Below are 18,217 nucleotides of genomic sequence, written 5' to 3'. Positions count from 1 at the left end.
GTTGTTACATCATGCAACACAATGCCACCAATGTTTCATTAAGTGTGGCATCGGCATGATGACTATAAAATTGTCCAATAGAGCTGCTGCCCCTGGATTCAATCGTTATTTGTCTGTTTCATTGTCTCCGAAATAAATTGAGAGAAATTGGCAGTACATCAGAATCAGAATCTTCTTTAATGGCCAAGTGTGTAAAGACACACAAGGAATTTTTCTCCAGCAGTCGGTGATTCAGAACAAAGAACAAGGAACAACATTACAACAAGAACAAAGAAAAAGGAACAACATTACAACGAACAAGAGACATTTCTGTTTATAAGAAATATTCCTTATAGGACCTGCAAGATGTGACATCTATATACAGAAGTGTGTTAACGTCTCACATTGTGTTAAGCTTCCACAGAGTGGGTTTACCTGTTCGGGGTTCTTGTTAAAGACCAGTGCAATGTCAATTGTACAAAGGAGCAGCAATGTCAGTTTAAAATGACAAATCGTACGGTCTACAGAATATTTTTAAAAAAACAATATATATGTATATATCCATACATCCATTTTCTTAGCTGCTTATCCACACAAGGGTCACGGGAGTGCTGAAGCCTATCCCAGCTGTCAACGGACAAGAGGCAGGCCACAGCCTGAACGAGTTGCCAGCCAATTGCAGGGGACATAGAGACAAACAGCCACAGTCACAAAGAAGAATTGAACCCTGGTCCTTAGCACTGTGACCCCAATGCATTCCAGCTGATCCACCGTGCTGCATATAAATACAGTTAAGAAAATAAGTATTTGAACACCCTGCTATGTTGGGCGTTCTCCCACATAGAAATCTTGCAGGGGTCTGAAATTTTCATCGTAAGTGCATGTCCACTGTGAGAGAGATAATCTGAAGAGAAAAATCCAGAAATTACAATGTATGATTTTTTAATGATTTATTTGTGTGCTACAGCTGCAAATAAATATTTGAACACTTGAGAAAACCAATGTTAATTGGTACAGCAGCCTTTGTTTGCAATTACAGAGCTCAAACGTTTCCTGTAGTTGTTTATTATTTAGGATAAAGGGCAAGTCTACAAAACAGTGGTGAGGCTGGCTATGATTTACGGATTAGAGACGGTGGCACTGAAGAAACAACAGGAAGCAGAACTGGAGGTAGCAGAAATGAAGATGTTGAGGTTCTCGCTGGGAGTGAGCAGGTTGGATAGGATTAGAAATGAGCTCATTAGAGGGACAGCCAAAGTTGGATGTTTTGGAGACAAGATTCGAGAGAGCAGACTTCGATGGTTTGTACATGTCCAGAGGCGAGAGAGTGAGTTTATTGGTAGAAGGGTGCTGAGGATGGAGCTGCCAGGTAAAACAGCAAGAGGAAGACCAAAGAAAAGGTTGATGGATGTTGTGATGGAGGACATGAAGACTGTGAGTGTTAGTGAGGAAGATGCACGAGTTAGGCTTAGACAGAAAAAGATGACGTTATGGCGAACTCTAATCGGGACAAGCCAAAAGGAAAAGAAGAAGAAGATAACCCAAGTTGAACTTTTCTGCTTCATCTGTCCTCAAAATTTTCCCAACTTCTTTTGTCTCACACACATATAGACACATACAATCACGATCCTTTTGATATAAGCATGTTCCTTACTAGTTAATAAATGGACATTTTTCATTTTTTTACATTACAATGAATTAATTCTTCATTCTCAAACTATTCTGAGGTTTCTGGAAAAAAAATCGCATAAATGTCAAATTTGGGCTCCACTTCAGCCACAACACTAATGAGGAAAAGCATTTTTTACTGTATAAGGCAATTTTACTGTATAGAAATTCCATTCCATTCCTTTTTCCAAGCTGCTTACTCTCACAAGATCTCTGCCAGATCGTTGAGTTTCATGCCCCGTTCGAGCACCCTCGTATCTCTGATCGTATTCCTGTGTGTACCGACCTCCGCCTGTTCTCCGACCGACCCCGTAAGGCTGACTCCTTTGACACTTCTGCCTTCCTTGATCATTCTCCCGTGTACTGACTCCTGCCTGCCCGCTGACCTGCTCTCTACGCCCGACGTCCCAATTACCGCTGCTGCAACTGACTGCCTACCCGATCCCCGACCATTGAATAATAAATGTTTTTCCCAAATTACCTCTGCGTCTCCTGTGTCCTCTTGCATTTGGATCCAACCTCCGTTCCGATGGGTCGTGACAGAACGATCTGACCAAAACAGGACCCAGCAGGAAAGACCCGGCGTCACCGGGACCGACGCAAGGTAGACCAAGGTTGTCCGATCCGGGTAGGCTCCATGACGTCCTCCGCTTATGTGTCATACGCTCCGCTGCCGAGCTGTGATTACGTCCCGACAACGACCCCTCCAGCAACGAATATTCTTCTGGACTCTGATTTTTTTGGACTGTGAGGAGGACTTTGATTTGTATGACAAGCTGCCTGACTATGACTCAGATTACTTCGACTATGAGTCTCTTCGCCCGATCTTCAATCCCGGTCAGTTTGCTTCACCTTGCCGCGTTTCCAGCACCCGTACGTCATCGCCCGGTGGGTACACCAATCCGTTTGAGGGAACCTGCTTGGCCATCTATATGGGTCCTTTGCATGGTGGCCAGAGGAGACACCCAGGCCAGGCGCTCTCTTGTGCCTCCCGCTGCGCGGTATAGAAAACACAGTCTTCGTCCTCCCACTTCTCGCCGGCAACGGTGAATGCAGCAGACCCGAAGCTGGTGGCCAAGCTTCCAGCCCAGGGGGAGGAGAGGCCGCCTAATCATGAGGTGTTTTGCTACGAAATGCGGGCGGAGATAGAGCGGCAGAGCGCCGAATTGGCAGCTCTCACAGTCAAGGTCCAGCAAGGATTAGAGAACGAGCCGCTGACGTCGCAACTGTGACGGACTCGTCACTGACTTTTGCTCACGCGGCAGTGGCAACGGATCCGCTACCAAGCAAGGCTCATGTCGCTGTCGCAACGGATCTGCTACAGAGGCATGCCCAGGTTCCAGTTTCGACGGACTCGTTAATGACTTATGCCCACGCCGCGGTTTCAACAGACTCGTTTCTGACTTATGCTCACGCGGCAGTTGGAACTGACCTGCTCCCGAGACATGCCCACGTGACAGTTTCAATTGACTCTCTGCCTACTCTCATTCACGTTGCCGTGGGAATGGATCCGCCACCGTGCCACGCCCACGTTGCTGCATCAACGAATGCACTGCAAGCTCACGTGCGGTTTTGACAGACGCGCTGGTGACCGTTTCTCATATCACAGCATCCGTCGACTCCTCCCCCAGCCGAGCCCATGTTGCGCCTGGCAGCAGATTCATCACCGCGTCACACTCACGTCGTGGTGACGACAGGCTTCCGGGTGGCCGTTGAAGGAGAAGGATGGGATTTACTATTGAAGATGGTCTTGCCAGAGCGTCCGCAACGTGTGTTTTCCTACAGAACAGAACGCCGCCGCCTTTTCACGTTCCCGTCCAGGAGGAGGTGGCGATGGTGCCGCCACCTTCTCACGTTCCCGGCCAGGAGGAAGTGGCGATGGCGCCGCCGCCTTCTCACGTTCCTGTCCAGGAGGAGGTGGCGATGGCGCCGCCGCCTTCTCACGTTCCCGGCCAGGAGGAGGTGCCGATGGCGCTGCCGCTTTCTCACGTTCCCGTCTAGGGGGAGGTGGCGATGGCTCTGCTTCCTTCTCACGTTCACGTCCAGGAGGAGGTGGCGATGGCGCCGCCGCTTACTCACGTTCCCGTCCAGGAGGAGGTGGTGATGGCGCTGTCGCCTCATGTTGCCGTCCTGGAGGGGGTGGTGATGCCGCCGCCGCCTCACATTGCTCTCCAGGAGGACATTGTGATCCCGTCACCACCTCACGTTGCCGTCCAGGAGGAGGTGATGGCGCCACAGCCGGCTCCCGTTGCTGTCCGGGGGGTGGTGACGGTTCCTCAGCTGCCTCACGTTCTGGTCCAGGAGTACCGGCCCGAGGCCGCTCCACGCTCCTGTCTCGACAGCGACAGGTATACGGCCTCCTGGCAGCCCAGTCTCGGTGGCTGGCACCTTCCTATCCTGCTTCAATGGCGACCGGTCTACGGTCGTCTGAGAACCATGCCACGACGGCGACTGAGCTTTGACCGCTTCCGGACCTCGCCTCAGCAGCGACTGATCCCTGGCTGCCTTGCGACCGAGCCTCGGCTGCGACCAATCCCCGGTCGCCTCACCACCACAGCTTGGGAGGCCTTCGTCCGGAGCGGTTGCATGCTTTGTTGTGCTTCCTGCTTCGCCTTTGGGTTCCTTACCGAGGTCGTCCACCTGAATTGCCCCATGAGGATCCTGGTGCTTGGTCAGGAGGACGACCCGGACGCCTCGCGTTTGGTGGCCTGGATGCCCGCCTCCAGACCCTCTTTCACCCGCCCCTGGATTTGTTAATTTTTGTCTGTTTCTTTCGTTTAGGCACGTCTGGGAGCCGTGCCTTAGAGGTGGTGGTGGTGGTGGGGGGGGTACTGTCATGCTCCTGGCATCCTGCCCAGGCTGGGCGTGGCCAGTCAATTAGTCGGCACACACCCGCAACTTGTTTCGGCTGATTACGGCCGGTACTTATAGGACCTGGTGACGACTGGTCCTCCGCCAGATCATTGAGGTTCATGCCCCGTTCGAGCACCCCCGTATCTTTGATCATATTCCTGTGTGTACTGACCTCTGCCTGTTCTCCAACCGACCCCGTAAGCCTGACTCCTTTGACACTTCTGCCTTCCTTGCTCGTTCTCCCGTGTACCGACTCCTGCCTTCCTGCTGCACCTGACTGCCTGCCCGATCCCCGACCATTAAATAATAAATGTTTTTCCTGAATTACCTCTGCGTATCCCGTGTCCTCCTGCATTTGGGTCCTACCTCCGTTCTGATGGGTCTTGACAAGCTAATGGAAACACAAAATGTGCTTACAATAAATTAAACCAATAAGACACATCCACCACAATAGAGATGCTGTCATGGGCAAGGCCTGGTCACTGTGAGGGGCGTGGCTTTGGGCGGTACCACCTATGAGACCCGATGCACACCTGTTCGTTTGAAGGTAATTAGACGAGGGATTTAGGTTTGGAATTTGTCACTGGCATTTGCCAGTTCGTTGCGCATGCTTCACTGCATTGTGAGACACTCTGCTACTGTGCGTAAATTAGAGCAATCCTTAGTCACAGCGATTCTTCTTGGTTTACCTCATAATCATCGGATGTTGTTTCATGCTTTTTGGATCTTGCCAAGCCTAGCGTTTTTGTGCCTCTGCTTTGTTTTGAACTGCCTTTTGGTATCGACCTATTTCAGGAATAAAGCCGTTGCCTGGAACTCCTGCATTTGGGTCTGTCCCCCATGCTGCTGGATCATGACAGGTCCCAGTTTCCATCAATGTGTCTGCACAGATGTACATTATGCATTTGGTTCATTTTTATATCATTTGACTAATAATCTTAAAAACAGATGTATTTCTTTATATATATATTTCACCATTATTTTTTGCCATCTTTGGTTTATATTTGTAAATGTGTCCCATTCTGATACACCCATCCTTAAAATCTTATTTTCATGAAGTTGTTGATTACAGTTTAGGGCAGGTCATAATAGTAAAGGCAATAAAGAGATAAATACACTAATTCCATCAAAGTCAAATTCAAATGTAATCGAACAAGATTTCTTAAAAAACGATTATGGCAAAATCATAAATAATTATACCATCTTAAATTATGTCACAGTTTTGTTGATAGGACCCATTGAGAGATACCCACCAAAAAAGAGTTCTTGTATTTTGCACAACGGTTAGGACAATCACCACATACTTGAGTAACCATAAAAGATTACATCCGTTGATCTTCAAACTCTGCAGATATGAGCGCATAAATTATCCCATCTACTAATTAAACCAATTACATTCTTGCAACAGGCAGTATGATTCCTCACTTTTCCACTGAAGACTTTCACAAACTGCTACTGAAGATGGTGGTCCTGGAAAACAAAATCATCTGTCTTGAAATGTATGTGGTGACGTAAATGGACAGTCGGAAGATGAAACCACTTTACCAATGCCTCAAAATCAGGGATGCACAGACCTTTTTACCCCAAGATCTATTTAGGAGGTGGGGGAGATGTCTTTTTTTTTTTTTTTTTTAGAATGACCAATGATTACATTGAATGACACAAACATCCACCCACTACAAAAATCCATAAAAACACATTTATTTTAAAGTAAATTGAGGACTCTTCTTGTGTAAATATATGTTCATGTCCCTTTCATAACCGCATGAGCCTGTCAGGAGCATGGCCAAGCCACTACCCTGGGCAGATCTGCCTCTGGCAGCAGCTCCACACCTGCGCTATATGGATGCTAATTAGACCAGGCATTTAACCTTCTCTGGACCAAATAAAATTTTGCAGAGAGAAAAATCCGGTACATTCAGAAAATGATACTATGGAGTTAAAATTTTTAATTATATTAATATTTTGTTGCAAATTTGCAACCCCTGCCCGGAAAGGGCAGCCTTGTGTTTGTCTCTTGCATTTGTCAGTTTGTTGTGTTTTCTGTGTGTTGAACTGCATCATCATGCGTGAGTACGCAAGTGTTTTGTAGTGCATCTCTTTGTGACAGCATTCTTGTGCAATCCTAGTCAAGTCTTGGTTTTGTTCATGTTTTCAAGTTTTGCCTCATAGTCATCGGCCATCATTTCATGTTTTTGGATTTGGCCTGTAGCCTTGCGTTTTTGTGCTTCCGCCTTTTTTGGACTGCTTACTTGTGTATGACCTTAGCCTGGAATAAAACCACTCTGAACATCATGTCCTTGCCTCAAAGTCCTGCATTTGAGTCCAGTCCCTCGCTGCGTGCCGATGACAGAGCCAATATTCCACAACACAACACAATTAACTATGAACATTTTTGTAACTATCTGAGTTGATGTTGATAATCACTAAACACCATATGAATGAAAATGCACACCTGGGCTGTGTTACTCACATCCGTAGATTCGTCCAACCATAGTGAGAAACACTCACAATCTCCGACGTCCTTCCACATTTGCTGGGTTAAGTTTTCAGCCATGGCTTCACAGTGGCGTGTAACTACTCCTTGACAGCTGCAGAGCTTTTATCGAAGGTAATATTTCTGCCTTATTTTTAAAAGATCGGAACAACGAGTCAGCTACTTCAATGAATGCCTCTTTTACCATGTCTCTGTCTTGGAAGGACTTCTTGTTATAAACAATGGTATGACTAACCCGGAATGATGCTTCGGTGGCGGCTTTTGCAATTGGGATTTTAGTTCGTTCACTTTCGGCAGACAGTCGGTGCCTTTTTTTCCATCAACAGTTCGAAAATGCCGCTACACATTTCCCTTCTTTGGTATTACAGTAGTACACTGGCAGATGAGGCAAACGCACTTCGAAAATTACATTGTGGAAAAAAAGTCTACCTCCCATTCTGTATGAAAGTGATACGTTTTTGTCTTCTTTTTTTGCTCCAGCATCCATACTCATGTTCGATAAGCTTTCTTTACTTTAAGAAAAAAGCGAGGTCTTAAAATAGGGGTGAACTCGCTGACTAGCTTGTTTTGCTGTACTAAGTGCTGCTGTTTACACATGCACGGTGAGCTAAAGGTAAAAAAAATAAGTCCAATAGGCTGACAAAATCATACATTGTGATTTGTGGATTTTTCTTTTTAGATTATCTCTCTCACAGTGGACATGTGTCATGAGCCAGGCTGGACCACGGCCAAGAGAGGCGTGGCCACCGCCCTGGTCGGACACCGGTCACTGCTCTCAGCTGTTTAACATTGGGACTGTAACTAGATGATATTTAAGTTGGAGTTTTTGTCGCTGGCATTTGCCAGATCTTAATCTTAATGCCTCGTTCCCGCACTCTCGCAATCCTGTTCCTGATCTCCCATGTACCGATCCCTGCCTGCATGCTAATCTGCCTTCTACGCCAAACCTCCTGGTTACCGCTGCTCCCGTTGACTGCCTGCTTGAGCCTCGACCTTGGACCGAATAAACACTTTTCTCAAACTGCCTCTACGCCTCCCGAGTCATGCATTTGGGCCCCGCAACCTCGCATCGTTGGGTCGTGACAGATCGATCAGGCCATTACAGAACCCAGCAGGAAAGACTCGGCGTCACTCCTGTAATGAGTCTCGATGATTTCATTGCGCGGTCCCACGCCTCCAGGTTCCGAGTGCCTTCGCCCTGTGAGCCCAAATCCTCTTCCCCTAATTTCCTTTCCTGGGAACCTGTTTGGCCATCTATCCGGGCCCTCCACATGGCGGCCAGAGGAGATGCCCAAACAGGGTGCCATCTGGCTTCTCCCGTTCTGCGACGACCAAGACAACCAAGCCACAGCGGCATTCTGCTCCAGCAATGGCTGAGCCTCAGCCGACCTCTGCCGGTGCTTCACCAACAATCAAGCCACAGCGGCACCCCGCTCCAGCGACAGCTGAGCCACAGCCGACATCTGGCCACGTTTTGCCAGCGACCAAGTCACAGCCGACTCCTGCTGACGCATTGCCGAAGACCAAGCCAGCGGACGCAGATTCAACTGGTAAGCATATGGCCCAGGGGGGGGATGGTTCCGCAAATCCTGAGGTGCAGTGACTCGAGAGAATCACAAGGTTTTCTATCGCAAAATGCGGGTGGAAATAGAGTGGAAGAGTGCCGAATTTGCGGTCCTCACGGCCCAGGTTCGGCAGGGATTAGATAACCGGCCGAGGTACGCCCACGCCGCGGCTTCAACAGACTTGCTGCTGACCCACGCTCATGCTGCATTAGCAACTGACCCGCTACCAAGTAAAGTTCACGTTGCTGTGGCAACAGATCTGCTACCACGCCACGCCCATGTCACGGTTTCAACAGATTTGCTGCAAGCTCACGCTGTGGTAACCCCTGAGCCACTACCGAGCCAAGCTCACATTGCAGTGGAAACAGATCAGCCGCCTCGCCACGCCCACATCGCGGTGTCAACAGACACGCTGCTGACCCATGCTCATGCCACGGTATCCATCGACCCGTTTCCGAACCTAGCTCATGTTCCTGGTGGCAACAGATCCGGTGCCGCGTCACACCAGGTCGCGGTGGCGACACACTTCCAGGCGAGCGTTGAAGTAAAAAGGCGGAATTGCCGATCAAAGATAAGCCTGCCAGAGCGCCTCCAATGTGTGCTTTCCCAAAAGACAAAACTCAGAAACAAATCAGTGCAGAGGATGGAGTGAATTCAGATAAAGACAAGGCAAACAATATTCCTCCAGGAAAGAGGGGGAGGACTTTATCATTCCTGTCACTCCATGCTGTTCCCAAGAATGATCTATTCATGTCCCCTAGTTTCTGCCAGTTCTCCTCCAGGAACCCTGATTCTGAGCCAGTCGGATTTCGTATGAAGCAGTCGACTCTCATTCACGGGCAAGCGCCCAGTTCAGGTGTGCCAAGTCAAATACAGAAAGAGCAACAACGCAGCATTCTCCGGCCTGTGGTTTAACATGGCTCGTCGGCTGCCTCAAGTTCCTGTCCAGGATACAGCGACGACATCACGGTTCCCTTCGTTCCGGTACCAGCAGCGACAGCGACGGGTATATGGCTGCCTCATGCCCCTGTCTCGATGGCTGGTGCCTTCCTCTCCTGCTTCAATGGCGACTGGTCCGCGGCCATCTGAGGGCCACACCTTGGTGGCGACCAGTTCCTGGCCGCTTCACGACTTAGCCTCGGCGGCGACCGGCACACGGCCGCCTCACAACCTAGCCTCGCCGGTGACCAGCCCACGGCTGTCTCCTGACAGAGCCTCGGTGGGGACCGATCCGCGGCTGCCTCACAACCACGTCCGAGGAGGTCTTCGTCTGGAGCAGACACATGCTTCCGTCTGGTTCCTGCTTCGCCATTGGGTTCCTCCTCCTCCGCCCGAATCACCCCTTGGGGACCCTGGTGCTTGGCGTCCAGGCCAACATCATTAGCTGCCCAGCCGGACGCCTTGCTTTTGGTGGTCTGGACGGCCATCAAACAGACTGGGTATGGGGGGGTGTGTGCCCTTTCCCAGACCCCCTTCCGCTCATCCCTGGACATGTTGTTTTTTTTGTGTGTGTGTGTGTTTCTTTTGTTTAGGCTGTTAGGATCCACGCCTTAAGGGGGGTTCTGTCATGAGCCAGGCTGGACCATGGCCAAAAGGTGTGTGGCCACTGTCCTGGTCAGTGTCACCACTCCCAGCTGTTTAATATTGGGTCTGTAATTAGATGATGTATTTAAGTTGGAGTTTTTGTCTCTGGCATTTGCCAGATCATTGCTTAATGCCTTGTTCCCGCACTCTCACAATCCTGTTCCTGATCTCCCGTGTACCGATCACTGCCCCACTGCTGACCTGCCTTCTACGCCTCACGTCCTGGTTATCGCTGCTCCCGTTGACTGCCTGCCTGATCCCTGACCTTGGACCGAATGAACACTTTTCCCGAACTGCCTGTATGCCTCCCGAGTCGTGCATTTGGATCCAACCCCGTGTTCTGGCTGTGACAGACATGCACCTACGATGAAAATTTAAGACCCCTCCATGAGATTTAAGTGGAAGAACTTGCATTATAGCAGGGTGTTCAAATACTTATTTTCTTAACTGTAAATGCAATGAATTATCTTATTTTAGTGGAAAAATGCAATCCATCAGGATAAATATCACCACAAATTACAATCATAATAAAAAGATACTACATCTGAAGCTAACCAGGATAAAAATCTTTTCCCGTTTGATCCAAAAGATGATTCTGGGCTCTAATTTGATGTTTGTCCTGCATCCAAGACTCTCAAAAATGTTGAGGGACATAAAAAGCATTAATAAATGTGCATCCACTACATATGTGTGTAAGCCTCAAGTTAGGTAGTATTGCATTGCTGGTTCTGGGTCTAAATTCTCATTTTGCGAATCAAAAAGACATTGAAAAGCAAAACTGCAAATCAGGATTACGGTGAAGACAGGACCAGGGAGTGGCGTATATGACACAACGTGCCTGTGGCACTGATGCGTGGACATGGAAGTGATCCGTTTGATTGATTAGGAAGAATTCCAAAATGCAATACCAAATTGAGGAGAGAGAAAAATGACAAATGGGGAAATTGTGGCAAGGGGAAAGCTCGTTCTTTTTTCTCTCAGGTGAGTATGATGCCACATAGCGGCTCTCGAGAAATGAAGGTCAAGTTAACATAGCACAAATCGGAGCGAAGCGAAGTAAAGCAAAATTCAGGTGGATCTCATCCACCCCTGGGGCCTTGCAAAGCAGCTTTTTAACCACCTCAGTTACCTCAATCCCAAAGACAAGAGAGCCCACCTCACAGAACCCAGACTTTGCTTCCTCATGGGAAGGCATATCGACGGAATTGAGGAGGTCTTCGAAATATTCCCCTCACCGATTCAAAACCTCCAGAGTTGAGGTCAGCAGCACTATATACAGTATGGACGGTACATTGCTTCCCCCTCTTGAAACCGGCATCTGTTTACATCATCATAGGAGTCACACAGCCGTGCTTTGGCTGGTCCCTTGCCTATGACCTGTTTGTCATTGGTGACCCTAGCAGGGGTGTGAAGCCCCTGACAACTTAGCTCCTAGTATCATTGGCACACATAACCCCCTACACCATATTAAGGTGACGGCTTCCAGTAGGGGTTGTAATATTACATAATGTATAAATAATAATATTTAAGAATAAAATTTTACTTTTCTCTGTCTATGTCATTGCCGCCGTTGAAACCTTCAAACTTTAGTGATGCATAGCTAGATGAATCCCCTTCTAATATGTCAACTCAGCTGGCAGGTCGCATGAGACCTGACAAGGGTGTGATAAATTACGCCTACAGGCCATCTTTGTTTGATTTTATGATGTGATTTTCTGCATCATTTCACATTTTCAAACCATCTTTACTTCCTCTGGTGATTAATGCATTAGATAAATTCTTCCAAAGGCAAATAGGGCCAGCATTTGAAACCCAGTCCTCAGAACTGAGAGGCAGACGATCTAAAGAGATGTGCCACCGTACCTCAGTCATAGTTACAAACCTAACCTAACAGAGCTGATGCACACACTCATAATGATATGGAGAGGAAAAAATGCCAGTAAATGGCAACGTTTAGTTTGATTTTCCACAACTATATTACTGTAATTAAGATGGATATTGCAAAGAATTCTGAAAAGCGGCAGGATCTGCCATTCCTTGTTCCCATGATGATTATATTACTCAAGGAGAATGTAACCCTTCTTAAAGGCATGTGCTTGTAAAGATGGAGAATTTAAGTGAACAAATGAACACATAATTTGTGTGCTTCTCAAAGTGCTTTAACACCACCTGCTGATTCACCTACTGTTGATGTTGATGCAGCATCAGGACTAACCAGGTGGTCAGTAACTTGCTTAAGGACACTTGGACATTCACAAGGACGGCAGATTGAACTCACAAGGTTTGAGAGGGGAGGCAACCCCTCTACCATCTGAGCCATGCTGCCACCAAATAGGATAATTCACCTCTCTAAACTATCACATAATCACAATTGATTCCATATGTGTAACTTTAAAATCTATATAAATGATCGAATAAATAATTGGTGACTACTTTACAGATTTTGTCAATTGTGGGGTTTTCTTCAACATACCACCCGTGATAAATGAGGGCTTACTGTAAGTGTACTAATGTCTTGGAAATAATTACTCTTTTCATGTCCCCAAAAATCAATATAAGAACCAAATCTTTGCTGGTGCCTGTCTTATATTAATTCTTGTTCCATCAATATATTTCAGGCCCACTCCCATGCTCTTTTTTTTAAAAATATGTTGTTGTAATTTTACAACCCCACTACTCGACATTTTAAGACTTCCACAACTGAAATCAGAACTTTTCTATGTTTGGCTCTATCAATAAACCCTCTCTCTCCTTTGTTTAAGAGTCTAGTTCCAGAATGAAGGGACAGTGTCCCTGACCTCAGAGTTAGTGAAAAGGTGCCATGGCTTGCTCACGAGTATCTTGAAAACTGACAAGTATATGTCAAACAAGAATTTCCAAGATTTATGTTTTTCTTGTTCACAGTGGGATTAAATGGACTGATCCTCCAAGTCAAGTCCTTCGCCAAGATTCAAACCTAAACTGTGAGGCAGATTTGCTAACCACTAATCACTCATGTTGTTTGCATCAGATACTAAAATAAGTGAGAAAATGCATTTTAACTGGTTGTTGGAAATATGCTATTCTCCATCCTGACTATTGTTGCGTGCCCTTCTTAATGCAAAGAAGGATACTTGTCTTATCTCTAATATGGTGATCTTATCCACAGAATAACAAAAAAGTCATTGCTTTATGTTCTTGCCAAACAAAGCTGAATCTTTACTCAGGTGCGAGATGCCAGCTGTTGGGCCCAACTTTAAAAAGCTTCCGTGAACTGCATACTGGCCACGGGCCAAGCTCATCAACCTGAAGTACAGTACAGATGGGACAAATGAAACAGGTTAAAGTCGATGTCATTAATCATCAGTGGTGTTAGCTTCATCCCTCTGTGTGTGGAAAAAGTGTGATTCCTTAAATGATCTATGAGCATGTTATCAAAAGCTTCTGAGGACATGGTGATGCACTTAAAGTCATTCATTTGAGGCAGGTTGTGAAAAGTATTATTCAAGTAAATCATCATCTGCAGCTAACTCCTCACCTACAGTATAAAGTAAAACTAGGAATTGAGCAAATTGTGTATGTCTCCATTCCATAGACCAGAGGTGTCAAACATAAGACCTGCAGACCACAACGTGCCTGTCAAGGGTTTCAGTTTGGCCTTTGAGGATAAAATACCATTCATCCATTTCCAGTTATTCTTATCCTCAAAAGGGTCGCTGGTGTCCTGGAGCCTATCCCAGCTATAGTGCTATGGAAAAGTATTTGGTGGTCATCGTGTTTGGGTATGGCTTGTGCAATTTAACTCACCTTTCCCAAATTTGTGGTTAGTCACAGTGACTTTGTGATTCAACAAGGAGGGGCTAATTACTTTTTCATAGAGGCACACGAAATTTTGGATTTTTGTGTGCCTTAATGGAATAGGGTCCAAGACTCCCCAACACTTATGATGATAAGTGGCTTGGATCATGGATAGACGGAGCTCCTATAACTGGCATTAGGTGGTGATTCCCACTAATATATGGTTGATATCGGGTATCATGTTAACAACACAACTTTGAACAATCTCTCCAATGACACCGGCATTGGAGAACACTCAAATAGGATCACCTTCTAGCAGGCTTGTAGGAAATACATCTCTTCAGTGCAACAAAAGGAAGTAAACTTATCAATTGGGGTATGGAAAATGAATAAAAAAAGAAGATGGTGAACTTCAATTCTGCACTCGGGTTGGTCTGTCCAAAGTCGTACCAATTTGTGTTTGGAATAGAACAATGTCATACAACTTGGATTTTATAGGTTAAATCTAATGTCAAACAAAATGCACAAACCTCAATTTCAATAAAGTTGGAACATTGTGACAAATTCAAATAAAACTAGAATTTAATGATTTACCAAACCTTGCCAACCTATATTCAATTGACCACAATAGAAAGACAAGATATTATTGTTCAAAACCTTTTTTCTTGCAGTATTCATAATGCAAAATTCCTGCCAATTGTACGTTGATAAACGTTTTTAAACTGGTGGAGCATTTCCTCATGCATTTGTTCATAAAGTGGTAACACCCACTTAATCCTTACATTTGAACTATTGAGCCTTCTGAGTATTTACTTTTATACCCAACTATGACAGTAACCTGTTTCTAATGACGTTGTTTACCTGTGGAATGTTCCAAGCTGTTTTTTTTATCGTTTTTGTGTGTGCACTCCAGTCTTCTGTTGACCTGTCCAAGCTTTTCGGGAATATGTTGCATCAGATTCCAAATGAAAAGAATACTGTATTTGTACCTCAGTTTGAAAATTAAAAACATTTCTTTGCAGTGTATTCAACTGAATTTAGGTTGAAAATGATTCTCAAATAATTCAATTCTGTTTTTATTGACATTTATACAACATCCCAACTTCATGGAAATTGGTGTTTGTATTCTATATGTTGTTACAAAAAATGCCTGTTCATGAATTATTCCATCAAGAGCTTTGTGTTTACATTAGCATGCAAAATTGTTCACTTGCACTAATATATTAAAGCGAGCTAATCAATTATACTATGCTCTTTTATTTTTTCTTCCTCAAGGTTCTTTGTTAAAGTTCTTTGGACAGCCACAGCAACCCTCTTCAAATCATACATTAAAATACTGTATATCTAGATTTCAATGACCTCCTAATCACATCTTTTTTTTTCAGTCAAAAGTACATACCGTATTAAGGTCCAATGTGATATGTACAGTGCAAATGTGTACAGGAAAACACTGATTCATAACATTGTTATAATCAGAATTATTTTTGAGCAATTTCAGATTATTCATATTATTTTAAACAAGAAAAGACAACACAATTTCCAAATGTTCTCATAAGTATTTGCATCAAAACAATGGAAAAAAATATTTACGCAAACAGTGTTGTTGTTTCCCTTGGCAGTGATACAAAAATATACTGTAAATGTGAAATTAATTTACCTACATATTATATTTTGTGGTCAATATGGACATCAAATTCAAAGAAAATTCTCCCTGTGCCTGCCTAGGTTTTCTCTGGTACTCTAAATTGTCTGTAGTGTGAGTGCAAATGGTTGATTATGTGACGAGTGATGGGCTTGCGACCAGTTCTGGATGTACCTTGGCTCTCAACTGAAGTAGGCACCATAGGATGAGGATGAGCAGTACAGAAAATTGATGGATGGATGGATGAATGAATATTGTCTCTTCTCCAGGGCCCAAAACCTCGATGTTTGAACATAATTCCTTCCTGTGAATTGTTCAATGTCCGATTTGTTCAACCACTGAAGCATTTTTTTTCCATAGAAAAAATGTAAATTAGTTTAATTCATTCACAATATCCAAAGAGTAAATTCTCATTTTAATTCCCATTAATGCATTTAAACAACAAATATGCATAAACCTAAATCAAATTAAAGGTGTATCATTCACTTTTTGGTGGTGGTGTGATGGTATTGGAGGGACTGAGAGCGAAGGAGAAAGTCTCAATTTCTTCTATTATCTATGGACTTTGCTTTGTAATGCTAGTCACTACTTTGGCAATAGTACTAGCTGCCTTTTATTCCATTTCTATTCTTTGGGATAGTCAAAAGTCAAATATCCCAAAGAATAACCATTTTAGAAACTAATCTTTTAGGCAAATAATCCTTCACCAACTATGCTTCCTGACATCCACATTGATGTTTATCTGTAGTTATACTTTCTCTGATATGTGTATCACATACTCCATCCATCTTTTTTTTTTCTCCTGAAAGTTAGCCCTGAGTATGGCTCCCAAGAATGTGAAAAGTAGAAGTGATTGTGCTATTATGAAACCTTCGAGAATGTACTGCTGTTGGAGCAGCATCTTCTAATCTCTCTGCCGCAGCTGGATGCTTGGCCCTTGTATTGTTCTTATTGTTTCAATTTTTCTTGTGACGGTCTATTACAAAGTTAAGAGGGACAGAGGGACTGTTCCTTTGACAGCATAAATGTAGCACGCTGATCAGTCCCTGCACTTGGCCATCCAGGCCACCAAACACAAAGCGTCCGGGTGGACAGGTCAGGAGGACGACCCGGACGCCAAGCACCAGGGTCCCCAAGGGGCGATTCGGGCCGACGACCTCTGTGAGGAACCAAACGGCGAAGGAGGAACCAGAACGAGGCAGGCCACTGCCCCGGACGAGAACCTCCCACGCCGTGGTTGCAAGACGACCAGGGATTGGTCGCCACCGAGGCTTGGTCAGTAGGCAGCCGTGGATTGGTCACCAACGAGGCCAGGTCATGAAGCGGCTGGGAGCCATCTGGAGCGAATAGGATGATGGAGGGAAGGACCAGAGCCATGACCGCCATCCCGAAGTCTCTCCAGCTCCAGGGTGGCTCCACAGAACTCCCCAGCTCCTCCTGGACCTCAACGTGAGAAGGCGGCGACCCCATCGCCTCCTCCTGGACAGCAACGTGAGAAGGGGGCGACACCTTTGCCTCCTCCTGGACAGCAACGTGAGAAGGCGGCGACACCATCGCCTCCTCCTGGACATCAACGTGAGAGGGCGACGACACCATCGCCTCCTCCTGGACAGCAACGTGAGAAGGCGGCAACACCATCGCCTCCTCCTGGACAGCAACGTGAGAAGGCGGCGACACCATCACCTCCTCCTGGACAGCAACGCGAGAAGGCGGCGACACCATCGCCACCTCCTGGACAGCAATGTGAGAAGGCGGCAACACCATCGCCACCTCCTGGACAGCAACGTGAGAAGGCGGCGACACCATCGCCACCTCCTGGACAGCAACGTGAGAAGGCGGCGCCAGTACCACCTCCTCCTGGACAGGAACGTGAGAAGGCGGAGGCAGCATCACCAACTCAACCTCCTCCTGGACGGGAGCGTGAGGCGGCTGGGGAACTGTCGCCACCTCCTGGACAGGAACGTGAGAAGGCGGAGGCAGCATCACCAACTCCACCTCCTCCTGGGCGGGAACGTGAGGCAGCTGGGGAACCGTCGCCGCCTCCTGGACAGCAACGTGAGAAGGCAGCGTCAGTGTCACCGTCGCCACTTCCTGGACGGGAACGTATGGGCGTGCCCGTTGCCGACAGAGCAGGAATGGGGAGCAGCCGCGGGCCGGTCGCCGACAGAGCAGGAACGGGGAGCGACCGCGGGCGGTCGCCACTGGTACTCCAGAGCACGGACGAGAAGCGGCTGTGGAGACGTCGCCACCTCCTGGACAGCAATGTGAGGCGGCATCGGGTCGGTCCCCACTGCCACGTGAGCTTGCAGTGCATCCGTTGAAACAGCGACTCCTCCTCCCTCTGGGCTGGAAGCTTCGCCACCAGCTGCGTGTCTGCCGGTTTCTACCGGGCGAAGACGTTCGGGTGCTGGAAACGCGGGGAGGTGAAACAAACTGACTGGGATGAAAAGCCGGGCAAAGAGATTCAAAATCAAAGTCATCGGAGTCGTACTCAGGTAGCCGGTCATACAAATCACGGTCCTCCTCATATTCCGAAAAGTCAGAGTCCAGAAGAATATGAGGAGCCAGACGGGTCGTGTTCGGGACGTATTCATACCTCGCTGGCGGAGCCTAAGACATGGAAACGGAGGACATCAGGGAGCCTACCCGGAT

The 18,217-nt window shown here is 46.6% G+C and overlaps 1 protein-coding gene across 2 annotated transcripts in view; it reads right to left on the bottom strand.

Annotated features, from left to right (window-relative positions):
• LOC133501237 (phosphatase and actin regulator 4B-like) overlaps positions 1-18,217 on the bottom strand; it is a 56,188-nt gene that overhangs the window by 24,073 nt on the left and 13,898 nt on the right. Inside the window, exons 6-7 of one of the 2 annotated variants that reach the window (XM_061820847.1) lie at positions 18,057-18,175; positions 15,740-17,972 (exon numbers count right to left, since the gene is read on the bottom strand). In XM_061820847.1, the coding sequence (XP_061676831.1) occupies positions 16,553-17,972; positions 18,057-18,175 (1,539 nt within the window). In that variant the 3' untranslated portion in view covers positions 15,740-16,552. Of the gene's footprint in view, positions 1-14,656; positions 18,176-18,217 lie in introns of those variants that run through there. The other variant, XM_061820846.1, reaches the window with a different exon arrangement.

The sequence above is a fragment of the Syngnathoides biaculeatus genome, chromosome 5, assembly GCF_019802595.1.
Source record: "Syngnathoides biaculeatus isolate LvHL_M chromosome 5, ASM1980259v1, whole genome shotgun sequence".
NCBI lineage: Eukaryota > Metazoa > Chordata > Actinopteri > Syngnathiformes > Syngnathidae > Syngnathoides > Syngnathoides biaculeatus.
The sequence above is the reverse complement of the archived record's forward strand: the minus strand, read 5'-3'. Positions and strand labels throughout refer to the sequence as shown.